Source organism: Natator depressus, chromosome 27, assembly GCF_965152275.1.
Source record: "Natator depressus isolate rNatDep1 chromosome 27, rNatDep2.hap1, whole genome shotgun sequence".
NCBI lineage: Eukaryota > Metazoa > Chordata > Testudines > Cheloniidae > Natator > Natator depressus.
The window spans coordinates 10,292,406-10,315,735 of NC_134260.1; the positions used below are offsets into that span (position 1 = coordinate 10,292,406).

The window sequence follows — 23,330 nt, forward strand, 5'->3', positions numbered from 1 at the left end:
AAAATAAAAATCTAGGCTGCTTGATATTCTGATCGTAAATTATTTCTCTTTTTATAATGTATGGTAGGATGGTGGTGTTGTGGTGTTTTCTTTTAAATCTGTGTTTTCTTTCTGTTCACCGCCTGATGTGTTGTAAACTGTTTGAAGTTCAACAACATGGCTAAGTTTTATTGTATTTCCGGTACAATAGATTTATATACCACCTCGTCCAGTCTTTTAAAGGCTTTGCAAATGAAATGAAGCTAAGTTATAGTCAAGTTTCAGGCTCCTCCCTGCATCTCTTGAACTCGGACTAGTTGTTGTGGTGGGTTTGGTTTGGTTTTTCTTCTAATGAACTTTTAAACGCTAGGAAACTTGTACTTTAGAAACATGGCTATCTTTACTTTATTGTCTTTCGAGTGAGTTGATTTATTTATTTAACCCACTTATAGAAGAATACAACGCACGAGGTAAGACATTTAATTTATATTTTATGACATTTAAAAAACGATGGCAGCGGGAAAACTGAAGTAGAAAATCTCAGTGTTATATTTTTTAAAGGAATCTAAATTTAAATCGTTTCATGTTCTTGAAAAGTTCTAAAAGTCTTCTAAGAATTAAGGAAATCTCACAGAACCTTGAACCTCAGCAAAAACTCCTTTTTGGGCTGTATTCCAACCATCTTTCCTCACCCTCTCCTCAGCTTGCTAGGTCTAATTCTCCCCCTTTATAAAATTGGTAATTATTTTATATAATCACTATAAACATAGCATTTATATATTCAATGCAAAAAAGGACAAGTTCCTTAAGGTTGCTAGGTTATAGCTATAGAAGAGATGTGACGATGCTTTTCCTATCGTTCCCATCGATTCAAACTTTTTGAAAAATTGGATTAAGTTATACTTACTTTTTGGGGTGTGGGAGAGAGAAAATGAATTATGACTTTTGATTTCCAGAATTCACTGGTTTTATGTTATTGTTATTGTCAGCAGGAAGTTGTCCAAATATTTGGCGGTTGTTTTTTTTAACAAAAATCAGATTTTTCAAAAAATATTTTCACACAGGAAAAGATGCTTTCATTTGCTTTTATTAAAAGCTTGAGGAATTTTTGTGCTCTATTTATAGCTGAGATAATCGTTTGTTTCTCAAAGTCAATAGTATTTTACTGGTTCCTCTAGTCTATTTGTAAACTATTTGTAAACTCCTGCAGGAGAGATCCGTTCTAGACACTGTACATAGGAAATAATCTGAATGGATATTTCGTGAAATCGTAGGGGTTTTTTGTCTTTGAAAAGACCCTTTTGTTGCTTTTGTTTCCTAGCAACTGTTTTCTATTATAAAAGTTCAGATTGCAAGTGATGTCAAACAAAATGGCCGCCCGGGCGCCTTTCTTGGTAATTTTAGCCTTTGACCCAGGAAAGAACTAGAACTGCTCTGTGAATTAGGTAGTTTCATGTTGTTGGGGTTTTATTTTTAAACACAAGAACATAAAACTACCTGATTTACTCCAGTTATTCTCCTCGATTTTGTTTATTCAGGCAGTTGGATCAGAGGAAAATGATAGGTACGTTTGTTTATTTATTTATTTATTTATTTGTTCCTTTATTTATTTATTTATTTATTTATTGTCAGCTCAAACCATATTAACGAATTTTTTAGTATCTAAGGGCTAAGCAAGTTGGCAACAGTCCCTGTTAACTTTGCAAAAAAATAAGAATAAAAATCAGGGATTATGCAGGCAGGAGTTTGGGGTTTTTTTCCTTCAAAATTCTGTTTCAGTGCCGTTTTGCAAGAATGTATAATGACGCACAAAACAATTTAACAACTGATGAAGGGCTCCATCCTGCTCCTGCTAAATTCAGTGGGATCAGGATCCGTTCCCGACAGGAGACTTCTTAAAAATATATTCTCTAATTCCTTTATGTATATAAAGGGAATGGAGTTTTTTTTTATTTTTTGGAATAAGAAATCCACATCTATGCTGAAATTATAAAATATTACTTCAGGGAACACACTAAAACTCCCTCCAGGTTTCTTCAGTTGCCCCGTATTATTAAGTTATGTTCATTATAAACCCTATTGCAAAGATGCATACAACTGTAACTTTCTATTTCATTTATTTGAGCATAAGCTTTCGTGAGCTACAGCTCACTTCATCGGATGCTCACGGAAGCTTATGCTCAAATAAATTGGTTAGTCTCTAAGGTGCCACAAGTCCTCCTTTTCTTTTTGCGGATACAGACTGACACGGCTGCTACTCTGAAACCTTTCTATTTCAGTTATTTCACTATGTATCAGACATAGTTTGAATGGTAATGTGCAATCGGTTGTCTCTTAAGATCTCCTGTTTCTTCTCTACCTACATTCGAAATAGACACGGTAGCTACAATGTGAGTTTAACATAATATGGACTAAGAACAGATGCTACTTATGTACTCCACATGCACATTGGTGTTTTTCTATACTGATAAATTAAAAATATTTTTACAGGTGGGTACACACGCGCCTCCGTGTGAGGCTGTAAATAATTTGCTTTCGTTTTAGTAGTAAAACGACAGTTTATCGTTTAACTTAAAAGATATGATCTTCAAATGAAGCTAACCAAGGATAATGCATGCAAAAGTGTTTAAATACAAGGCTCCCACTGTGGTAGAAATATTGATGATCAAAGTTATTTCTCGGTAACCTAAAATATTCCACTTTAGTGGACTCCTAAAAACTATATTTATACTGTGTAATGATATCAAAGAATAGAAATACCTTTCTGTATACCAGTTTCTGAAATGAGCATAAAAGTAAATATTATATCGTCTGGGGCGAGATTTTTTTTTTTAAGTGTGCTTGCCTCACACTTTGAGTTTCGAATTACTAAAGATGGAGGGGATATCCAAGTTTAGAATATCATCTGCTATTTCTTCTGTAGCCGAAGGATTGCTGTGAATTCAGTTTATTCTAGGGTCGGAATGGTAAAAAACTGTTTTATAGCCTTTAACCAGGGGCATGCTTTATCCCTGCAACTGGTGATTGTTGTAGGCAATGTGCCCATCTTCCCTATTAAACTAGCAGCCATTCAGGAAAAAAAAAAGGGGGGTGGAGGAAGTCAGCATAAAACTATTTGCATTCCATACTTTTAATAAGTTCTGTGAGTGTTTATAATAGAAACAAAGTGATATTTATGTTATCACCAGAACATCGCTCCGGAAATGAACAATCTTGCAAAGTTAATAATCAACGACTAGGTAATAGTATCCCCATAAGGCGAACACTAACCTGTCTTGTAAAGGCATGGCCTCCAGATTTTGATCTCACTTGCCCCAGTGTAAAGACAGCAGCAGGGTTCATTGAAGCTAATGGAGTTACAGTGCTGTAACTGAGATCAGAATCCCCCCCCCCCCGAACCCCCACGGTTGAAAACAGAACTGGGTCTATTTTCCAAAGGGCGGTGGGAAGGAAAAAGGGGGAAACATCCTATTTGTGAATTAAAAACTAGTTGCCATGATGCATCTGATTTGCCTGGCTTATATCTGAAGCGGTTTGTTTTCTTTTCATTCCAAATCAGAAGGATAAGAGCGACTTCACCTGGAGAAGCAGCGATGCTGGGATTGCTACAGAAAGCTCCGTATAATAACTGATTCGTTTGCAAAATAACATCAGCTCCTGCTCTGCACTCCCCCAACCCCGCCACACAAGCGAATGACAATGAACAACTCCTGTTAAATGCACCAAATTAACCCCAACATCTTATTCTTTCTCAGCGCTCCAGTCTACCTAAAATTCTCTCAACCCCATTCAGTATGAGGCTAAGCTGTTGGCAAAGTGCTGTAAAAATAGCTATTTGAAAGAATACCCCCCATCTCTCTCTCTCTCTCTCTCTCTTGGCAAGGTCTCATGCTATAGATTTTATTGAAGGAATTATTTAACGACCTAATTCTAGTGTGCTTTTCTTTTCCTTCCGTCCCTGGGTGGAAGCCACCGGTCTTCTCTCACTACCACGGCTTGTTAATTCCATTTCCCTCTTCCCCCTCCAATAATATGTTTGGGTCCCAATTATATCCCAAGACCCGATTCGGATCCCACTAACCCAGCAGCCACTCTACTGAAGTCACTGGAGTTCCATGTGTGAAAATCCACATGCCGCCAGAGGAGACTCAGACCCCCACTTATTTCAAACAACTTATCATATTCTTTCAAAGGGCGAAAGACTGTAGCAGCCACAATACTGGTTCAAAGCAACAATCCCACTTTTATTTTAATTTTCTTTCCCACAGCTTGTCCTTTAAAAGGCACACAAGGTTTTACTGTACCAGGGGTCTAAATGCGTTATTAACTGCTAAGATTACAACCCTCGTTTCGGATAGTGTTTTTAGCCAGAGTAAAGTTTCGTTTCTTGTCCACATGTGTAAGTTGTTTTGCTTCTCTTCAGACCAGGATTTCCTCCCCCCCCCCACCCCCCGCCACTCACCACTTGCGGATTTTGAACAGACGGCGGTATTCATACTCAGAGGCAACACAGGAAGTGGTAAAGGTAGATGCTTCTGCTTTTAGGCTACAGAAACTTATTTCACTTTTTGAAAGAAAGGTTTTACTCTTCAGGACCTTTTTGATTATTTTTATTTATTTATTTATTTATTTATTTATTTATTATTCGCCCTCCTCATGAGTTTTGCAAGTACCCCTGACTGAATTTCCTTTCATAACCTTTTAGACTTGTGTAAATGTAAACATTCTGCTTTATGGTGCTGTTTTATGCTGAGTTTTGAAGTCTGCTTCCTTTCTCTTTTTATTCCCTTTTAATCAGTTATTAGCTTGGTTGTTATTCTTTAACGCTGAATGTTCTTCCCAGCTGCCGAATGAACGCTAGGATATTTGGGATTTGGGGTTATCTTGGAATCTGGCCGTTCAGTCGCTCGGTAGCTATGAAGTTCATTCCCAACTTTTATTCACTCCATCTTGCCCTTATGTACTGAAAAGAAAAACTGCATGACACAGTGAAATTCTCTTAAATGAAAGGATATGATACACATTGTGCACAGACGCCATATTGGCCTCTTGGCTCAGAACTCCTACAATCCTTACCCAATTCTGTCTTAAGATAAAACTATTGAGGTCAATGGGTTTTTTGCCCTAGAAAGGAATACCGGGTCAAAGCTTTTGTGTCCGCAGAACGGTTCCATCTTCTTCAAGTGGAAGATAAGGAAGAAAAATCTCATGGGAAAAGGTGCCATTTCTAATAACTGGCAACAACAGGTTTTTTTCTTTAAAAAAAAAAAGGGAGGGGGGTTAAATATGGTTCCGGTAAGAAATGGATAGTCTTTTTTTTTCTTGTGCCAGATCTTATAAATCAGTAAAATGTGACTGTTACACCGAGTTATAATCTTTGTATTTAAAACACACTTTATATTTGGCTGTTTTCAGCAGAGAACTATCAGCCCAAGTAGCTGATTGTTCAGGGTGAAATTTGGCAGATGTGTGTTTCAAGGGGAAGAGCTATTTAGAAATTATTTCTTTCCCCTCCCGTAAACAATAAATATTATTTATAAATAGCAGCTGGGTTCAAAAAAGCTTTGGCTTTCCAGTCCAAGCACAAAATATTTAGCATTTTTCCTCACAGCCAAAAGGACTTGGAAAGTTTGGCAGGGATGCTGAAAACAAAACCAAAAAAAGCGGCTATTCTAGATTTCTGGGAAATAACTGTTCCCAGTTCCGCTTCCTGTATCCAGTTCATAAATGCACAGCTCTAAAATGAATCCATCTAGTACATAAATCAAGCAGAACTTGTACGTCATCTGTCCAAATATATCAAAGTTGCACCCGTGCAATTTACATTGAGAATCTCTAATATAGTCAATTTCTCTTTTGCTTTTCCTGGTCCAAGTTGTTTGCAAAGCACTGAACTTTTCATGCAGTTTCTGGTGTGTGTCGTTATTATTATCATCCAATTCTCTACAATGTACACCAAAGAAAACAGTACACACATAAAAGTGCATCTTCACAACAGATAGATTTGGTATTAAAATATAGCTGTGAAGAAGAACACAGACCATCCTCCAACCCTCCTTCCCCCCCAAAAAAGGATACAAGAAGATGAAATATGGGTGATGCAAATTAAAAATAAACCATCAGACAAACAGAAACCTCCAAAGTAGCCAAAATAGATTCATTCTGCAGATCTCCTTGTGTGGTTTCCATTCACTAGGGATCCCAAGACCTTTGGATTCTGTTTCAACGTTACGCTCTTGGAGTCTTTTTGGTTTTAATTTATATACTACAGAAAATTATATACTCAGCAGCTGACATGCTTCATAATTATTTATAGGAGGTGCACCAGGATTTTTCCAAGAATATATTTATTACAGGTAAGACATGCCCAATTTATCTTGCAACCCCAGAACAGGTGTTTGGCTTCAATTAATGTTCAATAGTTCCATACACACTTATTCACCATCACCACCACCACCGCCGTGGCTGTTTATCCATCATTTATATCATAAACACACTCCCACCAGCCAACCAAGTTTGAGGGCCACAATGCACTTAAATCTGTCCACTCCTTTTCAAGCTATCATAACATTTGGAGAGTTCCTCCGAATCCGTTATGAGAGAGATTGAGTTTTGAAAATCATTCCTGTAAGGCAATACAGCTGAGAAAGATGACAAAGTACTCAGCAAGCTCGTATTTCACTTTTAATAACATCGGGGTATTTTCATTTCGGAGCCTTTTCGACTCTTAGGGAAGTTTTAAAAAAAGTTAGAAAACGCAAGGATTACCCAAGGCGTTTTACACAAACCCTTTTTGTTACTGATACACACTGGAGACTGTTCCTTAAGGAGCCCGGTCCCGCACACTTACCCAAGAGAGTAACTATGATTATGAGGAGCCCCATGGAACTCAGTGGGTCAGAATTCTGTTCTTCCATCGATTTATATCCAATTGGAGATGGAGTTACTTTGGATTTACCCTGATGTAAGTGAGGGTAGAATCTGAACCAGTTGGACTCGTCACCTGTGTAAATGTATTCACGGCACTATTTCAAGACCCCAGACCAGTGGATATGAACATATCATAGAAGGGTCTGCAAACCGTGAAAGAAGCAGCGCTTTTGTTGTTATTGCCAGATGTATGTATTGATGTGATTAAAAATACTAAATACAGGATTGAATATTTACAATCCTTACACACCCACCACCCCGATTTATTTTAGAGAAGAGCCTATTTACTAATAAGAACTCATCTAGAAGAAGACACATCCAGGAGATTTAGACATATGTCATTCTACGCATTCTATAGTTCACTTGCTTACATAAGACACATTTTGTGGGAATTAAGGGAAAATGTAGAAGGCTTGGGGATTAGTTTTTAAGTGCCTTTAACATTTTCCACTAGTAAAATGCCTCTGTCTTAGAGATATTTCACACACATTGTGTGTTATATCTCTAGCTATATCTCTATCTATATAGTAAGAGAGAGAGAGGAGAAAGGTTTGTTTTGCTTTCTCTTAATTGGAAGATGGTCACTTAACACCCAATATCTGATTATTAGTCAGCTCCTAAAGACATATCAAATATACATCAGAGTAAATTTAGAAAATATTCTTAATGGGTAATATTTTGAGCAAGTTATATTCGATTAACTTTAAAAAGAATTCTGTGTTAGGAGAAGAACTCTAGAGAGATGCAAGGAGGCAAATCCGTCCAGACTGTATATAGCTCAGCTGAAGACCGGGGATAATTTTGCACATAGTCACAGCAGAATTTAACCAGCATTTAAAATCTTAGTGTAACCCTCTTGGAAAGAATGCATCTGCCATAATTTGGCTGGACGGACGCTGTTTCCTCTACGGTCCAGACTAGTTAGTAGCTGTATCTCGTTAAAAGCCTGTTACTCGTTTCCTGAGCTATTACCAAAAAGAAATCCACCCCGTTTTTAAAAAAATCGTGTTTACATACAAGTGGATTTTTTTTCATACATGCATATATGTGAATGTGGGAGTGGGGTAGGGTAGCGAGCCATAAGCTGCAGTCTACAATGTGAAAGCCTCCTCCCCCCCCCTTTTCTTTTCCACAGGCAATAAATTCAAGGCTATAAAAATCAAAGAAAGCTAATGTAAGTGTTATTAAACTATTTAACCGTCACAAGTGTAACGCATTCTGTAACAAAGCAGGATCCGTGCCACACTGTATTTTACTAGCCTTGTAAAGTTAAAGGAAGGCTTCTAGTTTCAAGCGGTATATGCGACTATTTCAGCCCTAGCAACACAACCCTGGGGTTACACTGGTGAAGTACCGAGACATGCATTCTTACTTTTTCCATTTTAGACAAACCCAGCTATAGACAATGGAGGTATTATGGTCCGCCCGGCAAAATTATGATGTCAGATACATTACAATGACATTTGAAATTTCAAATCCACTCCGGTTATTTTCCTGTGTTAAGAATCCAATTTTTGACCCATTCCAGAAGGGTGAACGCTTTATAACCGCAGCGCCTTCCCTCGTTTAACAATGCATCAACATCTCTCTCTAATAACTAACTTTTTGGCGGAATAGTACCACATTCTCCTGCTTGTTACAATTGCACTTGGGCAACTGAATGGCAAAGATTTGCTTTCGTTTCTATTCCCCGCCAGACGATGGTTATTAAAGCCAGAGAGATCCGCGTGCTGTGTCTCTCTCCCCCCCCCCCCCGCCCCTTATGTTTCAGAAGCAAATCTATGAAGGCGTATTAGCCCCTCACTGTATGTTTCGTGGCTTTCTAAACTACTGACGCTTTGCAACATTGCATAAACATAAAACAATCCATCCTTGATATGGAATGCAAGGGCGAATGACAGCGCTGCTCAGCCCCCTCGCCTTCGATTGATTTACGCCTCCACGGACGCTTTATCAGGCGCTCGAAAAAAGTTTGACCAATCATTTTGCTAGGAGCTCACAACACAGCAGCCCAACTGTACTTTGTTGGCTAGGAAGTTGGAGAAGGGGGTAGAGTACAAATCTAGATCTGTCCTATCTCTCTCTCTCTATATTTTTTCCCTTCATTGAACCGTGCTTTGTATGATGTCTGAGAATGTCCATTTCTGGGACTCTTAGCAATTATTATGTCGACTCTATTATAAGTCATGACAGTGAAGACTCGCCTTCAGCTAAATTTTCAACTGGGCAATATACAAGTTCCAGGCAAGCTGGACATAATGATCATCTAGAATTCCCCTCTTGTAGTTTCCAGCCAAAACCTCCAGTTTTCAGCGCCTCCTGGACTCCTCTGAATCCACATTCTTCTGGTACCCTTCCTTCGGTCTATCATCCATATATTCAACATCAAAGCGTCCCTTCTGATAGCAGGTATCTACGAAGCTGGCTGGATCCAGTGCCCAGAACAGAGAACATACCCGGGCAGGGATCAGTTAAATCAGAGCCTCTGCTGGGGCACCCCGGGGAAGTCCATAAACAAGGAGCACAGGAGTACAATTTAGAAACTTCTGCTGGAAGGGAGGCGATCGTTTCCAATCAAAGGCCCAGCTTCGAGGACAATAAAGTTTGTGAAGGAAGCGAGGACAAAGACAGGCCAGATCAAAGTAAGTTATAAAAGTGAGGAAGTAAACAGTATAAAAGCTGAGGCGGTGCAATAAAACGGGACAATGCAAAGCAAAGTTAAAATCATGTCTGAAAGAAAATCTCTCAGATTACTGGTGCCAACCTAAAGGACAGGAGGTGGTGGTGGTGGAAAGAGGTGGTGGTGGGGAAGAGAATGGCATTGCTTTGATTAAAACTCCTTACGCAGTGTAGAGTCCAGAGCAAATGCAAAAAGCTTGATCAAGCCTTCCTCTTTGCTGGCATGCATTCTCTCCAGACTTATTCAAAGCTCCAAAACCGTCGCTTTCCTAGCAAAGGGTGATGTTTGTGGGGAGGGGAAAAAAACCGTAAATATTGGGAGGAAAGGGAATGGAGGATGAAAAATGGAATAAAACCAGGGGAGGGGGTGAGAAAAGAAAAAGGTGGAAGAGTTCACGTGGAGAAGTAAACAGCAACAATGTCTATTTCATGCTAGCTGCTTTTATTTACCTTGAGAGATCCAAAGTTGACGGTCTGCCTCGTTGTTTCATCTGTCAAGTTGCCTCTTTTTTGCTTGTTTATGAAATGTAGGGTATGAATACTTCAGAGCCACGCTTCCAAACAGGAAAGGGGGTCTGAACTTAAGTCTTTATTTGTACTGAATCAGATTGGTGACCTGTTAAACCAAATCCTGTGTCTCTTTCGTGAATTGTTTTCTGCAAAGTGGAGCAAACGCTTGCATTTATAATACATACATATATGTATAAAGCTGCACTTTTAGATGCACACCCACACAGCTTTAGACACAAAACAAGGACATTCGAGCAAAATATCACGCGTGTCAGCTTCTCGCTAGCTCGTGCTTCTTTATTGTACCTGAAAGGTAAAACAGGGCTCTTCTCAGTCTAGAAAGAGGAGGGTGAAACCAGTCAAGATTCAGTCCCGTTATAAATATTTTGCATGGAATGCACACGTTTTTAAAAAGAACTTGACAGCCCAATTCATAGTGTATCCAGGAGCAATATTCGCCGAAGGAATAACTCTCCAGCACGTTTAGAATGTGTAATTACCCATTGATTTCTCCTCCCTCTTAAATTATCTTTATTTTATTTTATTTTATTTGCAAAGTGTAACGGATATTGCAATTGCAACTACGTGATTACAAATAAAAATATACATTTTCCGGGTGTGCAGTAGTGGCGTTATGTCCATCATTTAACTTACCCCGTGCACAAAAAGAAAGTCCTAGTCTATTGTACTGGGCAGAGATCCAGAACAAACTGCGAGTGAGGTGAATGATTTGGGAGAATTAACAGAGCCAGGCTCGGTGCTCAATGTCCCTGAAACGGAATAAATACGAATCTTGTCCAGGACAGCGTTGTGAAGGTGCAGGTATCCACGCTAATAGGCTACTCTGTGGTTTGTACAGTATGTGGTTAAGACGCAAATTGTGTTTTAAATAACAGTTTGATTTTGGCGGATGTTGATAGAATGCCAACAAAAAAATCTGTAACAGGACTGGAAGAAGGAGCTGATTTTCAGAGAGCATTCCCACCACTCCCACTGGCTGTTTCATTTTATTTTTAATATTACATAATAAGGAAGCTCGTGCCGCCACAAGATTTTCATTTATTTGTTGGATTTTAAAAGAACGACCTGCCCCAAAAATCATTTCTCATTGGCTTTGCTGGGTTAAAGCATTGTGTAGAGTCACTAGATCAACCTATTCTTCCTGTATAAAATGTCATGTTTTTTTCCAAGAAGATCTTTTATGAAGAAGAGCCTCTCCGTTGCCATTAAAAGATAGGTAGCAGGACTAACGGTATCAATTATTAACAGCTTTCTTCCTCTTTAATATTTAATTCTGCATATTAGATCAAGTCAATTCCACTAAGGAAATAGCCGTGCAAATTTGTAAGATGCAGTACTTACAGTGGGAGATTAACAGGATTATTTTTAAAATATTCAATACATTTCCTTTTATGTAGAGGAAACATTGTGTTGGTCTGTGCGTGTTTTTTTTTTTCAAATATAATGCTCCATTTAATTTATGTTCAGGTTTATGACTTTATCTATAATTTCAGAAGAGGCAAAGGAAGTAAAATAGAAGACTGTGATCTGGGTCATAATCTTTTCATTTTATTCCCCCAACTCAGTTCACTGTTCACATGTAATTAGTAAAAGTGTGCAAAGAATTTCTCCCCCAAAAAATATTTCAGCACACCTTCTTGGTGACAAATTCACCAGCATACCTTTGGCACCTAAAGCTAGTGTGCTGTTAATGCAAATGATCTGGGATACTGTACTCATCAGACTTTATTTCTGATCTTTGTTCCAAAATCTTTTTGTCTCCACCTTGATTCGATGAAATTATTGGAAAGTGTTTATAAAATGTTCTTCTTTCCAATGCCACGTTAAGCGGGGAGGGGGATGGTGTGTATGTAACTTTGCTCTTTTCTATTGCATTACTTACATTTATAATACAACTGCAAATGCAATTGTGTTTCTGGATAACATTGACCAGAGCCCACCGAAGGGATGTTTATTAGGACTATTGCTTGGCACTTAGCAAAAATAGGCATGATTTATTGATGCCTTATTCAGAAGTAATCTATGTATTTTCTTAAGTACAATGCAGATAGGAATGGATATAGTCCTATGTATACACACATATCTGCAAAATATGCCTATAGATGCATAAATTACTCTCTGTCCATCTACATACACGCGTGTGTGTGTGGATTTAGGCACAAGTACACATACATACATCTACACAAGTATAGGTCCCGATCCTGCAGACACTTTAGGGCGTGCTTAATCGTGCTACCTTGGGAAACAATGGGACCACTGCAGGTGGTCAAGCTGAGCACGTGCGTCATTGTTTGCTGGATCGGGATCCTATACATCACCCATACTCCCAGGTGGGTGGATATACTTTTGTCAACGTATATGCTTTTCAAGTAGCCTTTTCCTGGTACCTCATAACTCAGTGGGCATTTATTCATCTATATAAATTTGGTGGTATTATTGATTAAGACCATTCTGAGAAAAGAACAGGCTATTGACCTTACTGCTTGTCTTTCAGCCAACCCAGCGGCCAACTGGCTCCATGCCCGCTCCTCCAGAAAAAAAAGATGCCCTTACACCAAATACCAGACCCTGGAGCTAGAGAAGGAGTTTTTGTTCAATATGTACCTCACCAGGGACCGTAGACACGAAGTGGCCAGACTCCTCAACCTGAGTGAAAGACAAGTCAAAATCTGGTTTCAGAACCGAAGGATGAAAATGAAGAAAATGAACAAGGAACAGGGCAAAGAATAAGATACAGGAGGCAAATGCCACGCTCTGTCTCCCAGCTTCCTCTATATTTATGGGTGATAGCTTCCGGACTATATTAATGATGACACATAAAACATGGGGGGGAGGGGGGGGATTTGGTTCCACCTTCGCAAGCCGGAAGTTTATAATTTTTTTCGTATTGTTGCCAGTTAGAAAGCTACTAATGTGAAGGTGAAAATCCTGATTTAGGACATGTGCTGGGTTTTGTTTCTGTTCCTTGTTGTGGTTTTTTTTTCCCCATACAGTGTAGACATGCCAGGTCCGTAGCCTGTGTTGCCATCAGGATATGATGCCTTTATTTTCCAAATGAAAGACAAACAAACAAAAATTCCAACAACCAGCACTACCTTGTCATAAATAAACATAGTCTATGCCCAGGACACATCCCATTGTCTTTCTGTAACCACGTTACATGACTGTGTCTCTTAACCGATCCCCACATGCATAAGCTGAAGTGGCAAAGAAACCAGACCATTTACTAGAAGGCAGACACTTTCTTAAAATTCGAGTTTAATTGCATACAACACACCATTTTCAATTCACCAACTTTATACCGGTGTATTCAGATTAATGACAGTCAAATATCCCACTGCGCCTCTGTTTTAGTTTTTAAAATTGTTTTAATCGCTCCGTGGTGGATTAGTGACTTTGACCAGAGAATTTAGTATAATCTTAGAAATAATCTTCCCAACCTGGTAGTTTTATACGGGATCATTTGAAAAGTCTATCAGAACAAAAGTGTTAATTGTTTAGAAAAAAAACAAAAACAAAAACAAAAAACCCCAAACAAAAAACAACCCCCCCACAAACAAACAAAAAGAAAAAAGAAAAACAAACAAAAAAAAGACAAAAAAGACCCCCCCTTCCAACTTATTTCTAACTTTTAGAGGGAAAAATGACATTTTTCTAGTTAAAAACAAACAGAAAACAAAAAAAACCCCTACCTAAGTAGATCTATAAGAGAAGGTTAACTTGTGTTCTTAGTGTTAGAGTATTTATAATTTATTGTGAAATGAATTTTCCTAAAGAATTAGATTGTTTCAGAGGTAAAGTGCCACGGCTGTTGGTTGTACATTTCTTTCCCCTGATATTTCAGATGAGAAGTTTATACTTGAATATTTCCTTCTGATCTGTTAGAAATGAGTTAGTCACGTTTTACATTGATACCTTGTTTACATTACATTATAATACGTGCTGTTGCATTTCCACACGAAAAAGAACACTGTTACTGGTTGAGTGACATAAAAGAATTGTGATTGTCTTGTGGTTGGCTTTTGTGTGTGTGTGTGTGTGTGTGCATTTAACGTAACAAATATGTATCCTAATTGTTTACAAAAGAGGTCTCATTTCATGCTGGAAGGAATTGAATTCTCATCTGAAAGATCTCTTGGAGGTTTCTCTATACCAGTCCAACCACGACTGTGATTCCCTTATCGCTCTGTAAGATTTAACTTTTTGGGGGGGGGGGGAAAGGGGGGGAAATAAGGGTGGGAGAGGAGCGGGAGGGAGTTAGGGAGGTGGGGGAGTAACTTTAGTACAAGTTGACTATATGGTGGGTATTGTAAAATGTGTCTGTGATTGTGTTTCTGTGGACGTTGACGCTTGTTTTGTTTCCAATGTGGCTTTTTGAGTATACGTTGAGATCTTCAATTGTTACTTTTCAAAGAATGATGACGAATATCAAAATAAACCTACCTTTTTTTTTTCGTGTGCACATTTGTATACCAATCTACCAAAAGTCTTTCTAGGAATAACACAGTGTATGGTGGCAAGTTTTAATAACAAAAAAAAATGTAAAAGGAGAAAAAAGAAATATATTTCTGGTGATGTGTGAGCAGAACAATACAATTCTAATTTCATAGACAAGAAAACTGCTTGTACTTTTAGGAAAAGATTTTTATACTATTAGAGATTTGAGAGGGATATTTTCATCTTCGGAGCCTGCGCCTGCTTTTCAGATTATCTGAAGATCAGAGGCAATAGCGGCGCTGTTCTGTACACTGCAATTTACACAAGTTTAGTTTTCTCCCATTTTTAAAAGAAAGGTTTCAGTCGACTAGAAACCAGATCTGAAAATGTTGAAGGCCAATCTTCAGATGCTTTTTAAGCCTCGACTTTCTCATGTAATACTTTCCAACTTTAACTGCTGAAGAGCGTCAGTGTGTTAAATCTAACCTAAACTTCACATTGTATGGAAATTTTCCTTCTCAAAAGAAATTCAAAAAAACCAGGATTTCCCCCCATTTTGAGCTGAAAAAAAAGGGGTAAGGATCATTGGGTTTACTTTCAAAATCATCTGAAGTGAAAAGCAAGGATTGGGCCTGTTAAAGTTTGAGGTTCTGTATATTATATTTTGTTTTCTCTCTCTCTCTCTCTCTCTTCATTTAAAGAAGGACAAATGAATCTAAAGTCTAGTTTTAACGAACTGAATATACTGCCTAAATCTGGCATATGGTTCCATATTGATCCAAGACAGGCTTATCTAAACACTTACTATTTAGAAACAAACAAACGATCAAATAATACCCATAACTTAATTCACTTGTTCAATCTACTGGACTCTAGGATATAACATCTCTTTTCACTTTCCTTATCATTGTGGTGATGAGCTGATATCTTTAAGGCAACAATGAAATAAGCTTTTTAAATATGGTAAAAAATGTTACTTCGTTTTAGTAGAGGATTTTGTTTTTTTAAAGAACAAATTGTTGGAAACCCTGTTTTCTGTTGCACAAGCCCAAATGTATTTTCCACAGATGTTTAATGCTCCAGAATAAAAATCGATTTTAGAACAACAATACCTATTTCTCATTGTGTTACACTGCTTCATCTAAAATTTCAGAAATATTTTCAGTGTGTTTTCCTGAGTTCTATAGTGGCTCGTTAAGTGTATTATAAAGATCAATTTTTTGCCAGTGTAGGTGGGGGGAAAGTGTCCATAGAACAAATGAAATTAATTCATTTCCAGTGTAGTAAGTGTTTCCTGGCTTCTACTCTAACCTACTCCGTTTCTAAATCAATTTTGCAAAGTATTTCTGAGACCTTCCTTCTTGGGTTAGATGCACCGTTATTTTAAATCTAGATAGGCTACAATGGCCATAAGGTGAGTGGGGAATTTTAAAAAAATCTTTGCAAACGAAATAAAATATTCCCACCTATGGTAGGAATGACCAGAATATATAACATAGGATTCCTTTTCCCTAGGGCTTGATAAGTAACTCCTGATTTAGAAGTCGTTTTACACTTTATGTCTCACGCAGAAACATAAGTGCCTGGAAAGTAAAACAAACAAACAAAAATTAGACCCTAAAGTTCAGATCAGCAGGAAACAATGAGAAATACAGTCAAGATTCTCTTTCCCCTAATTTTGTTAACATAAAGAAAGAGTGCTCTAAAAGGCAACATTTTACTTTAAAAAGATGGGGAAAAAATCCTCTTTCCATGGGGTAGCCCAAAGAAAACAAAATAAGTTAAAAGATTTTTGGAGCTTACTGGAGAAAGAGAGGAAGGGAAGTAACTTGTCATAAAAAAAATACGTGCAGTGTGCTGCAATAAAAGAATATGACCGCTATAAAACTTTACAGGGTATAAATTTCTGAAGGTTAAAGAACTAAACGGCTGTAAAGCAAACACTGCAAGAAAACTTTCAGGAGCTCCTAAATTACTACAATGACTTGGGGATGTGGGGAAACCCAACACGTAAATACTCTTCTTTCAGCCTCAATCACATACAAAGTTTTTGTTTAAGGGATTTTTTTTAAGGGGTGGAGGTGGGGGGAAGGGAGTATGTTAATTTATTCTTCTTTATTCTTTTCTTGCAGATGCCGTGAAAATCCAGCACTCTGGATGCTTCCCTTTGTTCTTTTTTTCTTAGCAATTCCAGGCTGCCAGAATCCCGAGCCATAAACTCACAACAACAACAACACACATACACACACACACACACACATACACAGAAGTTCTGGCGAGACGTCTGGGCTTGGGAAGCTCTTTATCTGTTTACAGCCCTAGCCTTCCCCCTCCAGAGGAGAATGCCCAATTGTTTAGTCTCGGAATTTGAAACAATAGTGGTTTTCAGAAGCAAACCCATTTTCCCTGCTTTATTGCTACTAAAAAGACTGGATGGTAGGAATAGTTTGCAGAAAACTCTGGGGCTTGCTTTTACTTTTTTTATAACCACCTATCAGCAAAATGTCACGAACCGTTTCCTGATTTCCATGCTTCACCCCTCCCTCAACAAATAAGTTTTCTCCCTCCCCCCACCCCCCAACCCCCCGCGCCTCCATCCCTCCACCTTTCCCCTACTCTGTTTTTATTGGATTCATCTGTTTGTGTGGCTAGGGGGATTTTTAATTCGGATGGTCGCTAGATGGCGATGTTGCTCCATGTTAAAAATCGCAGACGAGCCCGTTCCTCAGCATTAAGGCTATTTAATAACACCTTGATTTCATTAGAAACAACAAACTGGGTATTGCAGAAGAGTATGAATAATCCTGAGAGATAAAATATAGGGTTAATTATAGCTACTTTGCCGATTTTACAGGCCACATCTATTTTTTCCTGCGTGTGTAAATTATATGAGATTCAAAAGAAGGTAAATCTGGGAATCTGGATGCTAGCAGGATTTGGGATGAAACACGCATCTGTTTGAAACGTCCATCTGAAAAACTGCTATTTTGTCTTCTACGCCGTTAGTTCGGTTTGTTAGACGCCAACATTTTAATTATGCTAAAATCTAAGATTTACATGTTCAGAAATGAAAAAGAATGAATCAAAGATTTCGCGGGGAGGGGGGAGCGTGTTTTTTGCTTTTAAAAATGCTTGTACAGTCCTTTCTCATTTGTTTATTTAAAATTGTTTACACTCAGAGACATTAAATAATGTCTCAATAACACATGTTTTACGGCTCTTGAAGCACTGTGTCTGTTTGTATTTTTGCCCAGCGGTTCCATTACATTGCTGATTGCTTGGTCAACTGACGTCCATAGGTATTTAAGAAAATATAAGAAAGGAGCCTAACCACAGTATAAAGTTAATCAAAAATAGTAAATTTACCGTGCTGAAATACTTAGAAAGATTCCACTGGTCTAGTAACAACAACGATATAAAGTTTTGTATCTGTAAATTCATTTTCATTCTGATCTTTTCCCCCCTCCAAATTATGAATCAATAATTGTTAAAATATAGTCACACACATATAGGTAAGGAAGAAGCAAAACAAGGCAATACAATAATACAATTTTAATATAAGATTTCTTTTTAAACTTTTGTGTCAAAACATTCTCTGGATAAATGCTTCTCTTCACAGATACAACAAATGTATGACTTTTCAGTATATAATTTTCTGGAACGGAATATAACAAAATTAAAAGGATACACTACTGAAAGCAATAGTTTCCCATGCAGAATTTAATATGTTGTTTACAAATCTAAAATTTAAATAGCTCTAAATTGTATTTAAATACGCTAAAAAACCAAATACATATTTAAACAGAAATACCTGTAAAATTAATAGAAGTCCATTTTATACACTCAATAAAATGCAAAATAATGAAAAGTTATGGTTTCCGTAGTATGCTTTTTTTCTATGTTATTTCTTAATAAATCTTTCCTCTACTGGGTATTTATAAATTATCTTCTCTCTCTCTCTCTCTCTCTCTCTCTCTCTCTCTCTCTCTTTCTCTCTCTCTCTCTCTCTCTCTCTTTCTTTTTCTTATAATAGAAACATTTTCCTTTCATCAGGAATCACTAGTACAGTATATGAATGATTTAAGGTCAGCCATTGATTTCTGATGCATTGATGAGTTAGTACCACATGATGACCATAAAATTCTACTGCACTTGATAGAAATGCTAACTTCCAAGAACAACTGAATTGTCTCCTTCTCTGTCTCTCTCTATACCAACATCTGAGTTTATAATATGTTTTATTTTATATAAATCTATACAGACACACAAGAACGTAAGTTCCTTTCTGAAAATACTTTTGTCTTTTTATTTGGGTTTTTATTTGTGTGTTTGTTGCTGAAAGTAATCATCCTAATTTTTCTAAAAACACACACACACACACAAAACCCTGAGATGTTTTGCTGTTTACTCAGGTGAACCATTTCTGTTTCTATCTATCTATCTATCTATCTATCTATCTATCTATCTATCTATCTATCTACGATGAAAACAAACTGTACTCAATCGATAGTAAAATTGTCTACAAAAATAAAATCTTAACTTATCTTTTAGGGGAGAAGAAAATCTTAATTTTGCTTCTGCAAACACTCTAACATCAATAATTACTTCAAAAGGATTTTGGAATAGGATGAAATGATCCCTATGAAAAATAGAGGAAAAGAAATACTAATGATGGTTTAAAACTTTTATTCTCTGATCCTAACTTTCTTTCTTTCTTTCTTTCTTTCTTTCTTTCTTTCTTTCTTTCTTTCTTTCTTTCTTTCTTTCTTTCTTTCTTTCTTTCGTAAAATGTTTCTGCTGTCCGTCTTTAATGTAGGTTTTTAAGCAAAACAATAGAAAGAGTGACTGTCTAGCAGGAACATTTTTAACTTTTTCTTATTAGCGTTTTGGAAGCAGATGATTGAAAATTGTCCCCCAGTTTGAGGATGGGCACGAAATAATGTTTTATTCACCTTTTGTGTGTAAGTATAAGGTAGTTGGATGGAACGGAAAGCAATTTATGTGTAGGCTGGGCGGAAAGAAAGATACAGAAGTGTCTCTTTACGTCCCATTGAAGGTTGAAAGATTGAAAAATATAGCTGGAAGTATATAGGGGGTGTAAGGAGAGAGGGTGTTAGGGACACTGAGAAGCGTTTAAGTTGGGAGGGTTTTGTGTAGTTATTATCTGAAATATGTTACAGAAATATTTGCTGACTGCCATAAATGAATTTCAAAATCTACCCCCTGTGTGTTTATATTGTGGAAAACTGCAGTGTTGGCATGTTAGGGGTAACTTTGCTCGGCTGTTACCAAATGTCAATAAAATACAAAGTCTTGCTACCTCATTCCCCCCATCCCACCCCCTCTTCTTCCCAGCTTCCGTAAGCACCATGTTAAAAAAAAAATTAAAAGTTGAAGTTGGAGGGGAGTGGAGATGGGGGAACCAGCATCAGTTAATGTCCATAAAGGTTCTGGTTTGGATGTGATAAGCGAAACAATTCTTTAGGTTGCCATCATGCCCAGCGACATCTTTAACAAATCCTCTCCGGTGGGAGGGAGGGGGAGATGGGATGTGGGGGGGGGAGGGTAGCGGGGAGCCACAAAAAGTCAATGTTATAGATGAAAAAACTGTCATCATTTTAATTCAATATTGACACCCCAACATCTTGCAATAATGCGAAAGGTTCCAATCGAAACCTCTGTTTTATAGCAGTAGAGGAAGGAACTCATAAAACCCTACCAGCTTTTATGTAGTGCGGTATAAACAACAACAACATCCCTGGCTTTATGGCGTTTTATAGTTGGTTAAACAGTTTACAGCCTTTTGGGGGGGCTATTACAAACGCAATTCCCTTCATGGGATAGTTAAACCTTTATCAATAATAAGGAAATTGATCATTAAAATGTTAAATATGACTACCTCGTTTGTTTTAAAATATGTTTAGGATAAGAAGCTGTATGATTTGATAACTTGTATTAAAATACCAATTACATTTATAGGACCTTTTAAAACTGGTAGCAATTAAATCCTGTTCTTTTACAGTTTTCCAAAGCGACCCTGACATTTAAAAAGGCTAAAACTGCCTCGTTAAAATTTTGAAATTAACGACTGAGCGCGCCTCTCTTTGATTTTCCAGCACTCCCCAAAAATCAATCTTTTGGGTGGTCTAGGTATTTGATTTGTTGTGAGGCGAGAGATATCTCATTAATGTAGGTAGTTAAACATATTTAATCCGTATATTCACCCCACCTCTCTCCCTCTCTCTCTCTCTCTCGCTCTCTCTCTCTCCCTCCCTCTCTGGCTTTTCCTTCTTTATTCCCTCACACTCTTCTTTTCACAATCATGCAGTGCAGAGTCCGTGTGGAGTAAGGAGAAGCCAATAGGATGAGGTTTTGGTAATAGATGCAAATGATCATGAAAAGACACTGCAAAATATGAAACAACTCATTTGCGCCGAAGTAAATCACCGAAAACTGTTTATGAACTGGCATCTCTTCTTGGAAATGTAAAGCGAGAACTCTATAAGTGGCGATTTTTTTAGGGGGGGGGGAGCAGGAATTCAATATCATGCAGGCTTAGAGTTTTGATTATATCCTCCTTTTATATTCCTGGAAATCACAAACTGTTGTTGCTTAGCATCTTAGCTCTTTCTGCGCTAATAGATTCCCGTGGTTTTTTTTTTTAAAAAAAAATTAAAATGAGCTCTTATTTTGTCAATTCACTGTTCTCCAAATACAAAACCGGGGACTCTCTGCGCCCCAACTACTATGACTGTGGTTTTGCTCAGGATCTTGGAGGTAGACCCACAGTTGTGTATGGACCCAGCACGGGTGGTACCTTCCAGCATCCGACCCAAATTCAGGAGTTCTACCACGGAGCATCCTCTCTCTCCAGCTCCCCTTACCAACAGAATCCCTGCGCTGTAGCGTGCCATGGGGACCCAAGCAACTTCTATGGATACGACCCATTGCAAAGACAGAGCCTGTTCAGTGCCCAGGAATCGGACTTGGTGCAGTACACGGATTGCAAGCTAGCTTCCAGCGGCCTGGGGGAAGAGGCGGAGAATTCAGAGCAGAGTCCTTCTCCGACACAGCTTTTCCCTTGGATGCGACCGCAAGGTGAGGCGAAATAGAAAGGGCAGAGAGGAGGCATTTCCTGAGCCCATAAAGTATCCCCTTTCCACAGTGACTTTTTACTGCTTTATGGGGGTAAACTTTTGCACTTGTAAATTGCTTTATAGTTTAATTACCCTGAAGGAGACCTTTTTCTTCTCCTTGTGGAGAGCTGGGCTTTCAATGTGGGGCGCTTCCCCTAAAGTTTATTGCACTTTTATAGCCTGAAAGCGCCTTCATTTGAGGGTGTTTTTGTGTTTTGTTTTGTTCTGGTTTTGGTTTTCGCCCGGGGTCTAGCTATACACTGTGCTTTGACTACAAAGGAGTGGGGAGAGATTTTTTTTTTTTTTGCAAGTGAACCCATTTTTGCTAGCCCCGCTCTAGGAGAGTGGGTTGTGTGATTTTTCCACCCCCACACGCTTTCCTTGAGAGTTATTCCCCCCCCACACACACACCTTTGTAATATTATAGAAGAGTAGGGTCTGTCTCTGTGTTTGTTTCCTGCCTTTGCTTCTGTGTCTCCTCTCTCCTCCCCCCCCCCTTCGCTTTCTATTCCGGAGCCTGGTTTATGTATCTTTCAACCTCCTTCTCTTCTCCCCCAACCTTTGCCACCCCCCAGCAGCCGCTGGACGCAGACGGGGGAGGCAGACCTACAGCCGTTACCAAACCCTGGAGCTGGAGAAGGAATTTCTCTTTAATCCCTACCTGACCCGCAAACGGAGGATCGAGGTGTCGCACGCCCTGGGACTGACAGAAAGGCAGGTCAAAATCTGGTTCCAGAACAGAAGGATGAAATGGAAAAAGGAAAACAACAAAGACAAGTTTCCCAGCAGCAAATGCGAGCAGGAAGAACTGGAAAAACAGAAAATGGAAAGAGCCCAGGAGGTGGATGAGGAAGGGGACGGACAGAAGGGGGACAAGAAATAAGATTTTTAAGAACTGAGAGGCAAGCACTAAGGGTCTGATGGGATCCTGACTCTTACATTAATGGCAGTTAATGTAAGGGGGGGGGGAGGGGAAACAATGCATAGAAAAGAGGGGGGGAAACCCTTTTATTGCTGTAAAACAATATAGCTGTAAGCACCCACTTTCCCTGATTGTCCTTTGGTACAATGAACAGTATGCAAAAGAGATCCGGAGGTCTTTCTAGCCTTTCGCCAGTTATTAACTAGTGGTAGTGTATCGCAATAGCTTATGTAAAACATGACTGTGAATTTTCTCTCTCTCTCTCGCTCTCTTCTTTACTGGGGGGTTGGTTAACTCTGCTTTCAATGCTATAGGAGTTTATGTGAAATTATATTGTGCACTTTTGAACCCTCCTCCTTTTTGTTGTGGTTAACTGTATGTACTGGAGGTAGCTATTGAAACAGACATCCCGACAACATGAAACTGCCTATTTATGCTGTAGTTATCTCTCCTACTCTGTCTCTCCCTCTCTTTTATGATTATTATTTCGTCACTTTCCTTGTTTCTGTTCTTGGGTTTTGGTTTGGGGTTTTTTTTTTTGGTTTTTGTTGTTTTTTTTTTTTACAATTTTGTGTCTCTTCCAAAAGGCTTTTCTTTTCTTCTTCTTCTTCTTCTTCTTCTTCTCTCTCTCTCCTTTAGTTAGCATGCGCACAGTGGAGCAAGTTGTAAAGTGATCCTTAGGTTTACTGTGAAAAAGAATGTATACTGTATACGTG

At 38.4% G+C, this 23,330-nt stretch overlaps 2 protein-coding genes across 3 annotated transcripts; both read left to right on the plus strand.

Annotated features, from left to right (window-relative positions):
- The first annotated feature begins 8,907 nt into the window (after nucleotides 1-8,907).
- LOC141978452 (homeobox protein Hox-B9-like) lies at nucleotides 8,908-12,951 on the plus strand. The gene is made up of 2 exons (XM_074940569.1): nucleotides 8,908-9,551; nucleotides 12,614-12,951. The coding sequence occupies exons 1-2, from the start codon at nucleotides 9,044-9,046 to the stop codon at nucleotides 12,847-12,849; spliced, it is 744 nt and encodes a 247-aa protein (XP_074796670.1). The 5' UTR covers nucleotides 8,908-9,043; the 3' UTR covers nucleotides 12,850-12,951.
- Nucleotides 12,952-21,218: 8,267 nt separating this feature from the next.
- Nucleotides 21,219-22,633, plus strand: HOXB8 (homeobox B8). 2 transcript variants are annotated; one of them, XM_074940763.1, is made up of 2 exons: nucleotides 21,219-21,654; nucleotides 22,271-22,633. In XM_074940763.1, exons 1-2 carry the CDS (start codon nucleotides 21,234-21,236, stop codon nucleotides 22,573-22,575), a joined length of 726 nt encoding a protein of 241 aa, XP_074796864.1. In that variant the 5' UTR covers nucleotides 21,219-21,233; the 3' UTR covers nucleotides 22,576-22,633. The 2 variants fall into 2 exon arrangements, with proteins under 2 accessions (XP_074796864.1, XP_074796863.1); XM_074940762.1 differs by having other exon boundaries at nucleotides 22,268-22,618.
- Nucleotides 22,634-23,330: the final 697 nt, after the last annotated feature.

Excerpts from the sequence above, each read along its gene's own strand:
- LOC141978452 (XM_074940569.1), top strand. The coding sequence starts at position 9,044 with ATGTCCATTTCTGGGACTCTTAGCAATTATTATGTCGACTCTATTATA. Across the intron at positions 9,552-12,613 it reads CAAAGACAGGCCAGATCAAA|CCAACCCAGCGGCCAACTGG; the intron begins GTAAGTTATAAA and ends CTTGTCTTTCAG.
- HOXB8 (XM_074940762.1), top strand. The coding sequence starts at position 21,234 with ATGAGCTCTTATTTTGTCAATTCACTGTTCTCCAAATACAAAACCGGG. Across the intron at positions 21,655-22,267 it reads CCCTTGGATGCGACCGCAAG|CAGCCGCTGGACGCAGACGG; the intron begins GTGAGGCGAAAT and ends GCCACCCCCCAG.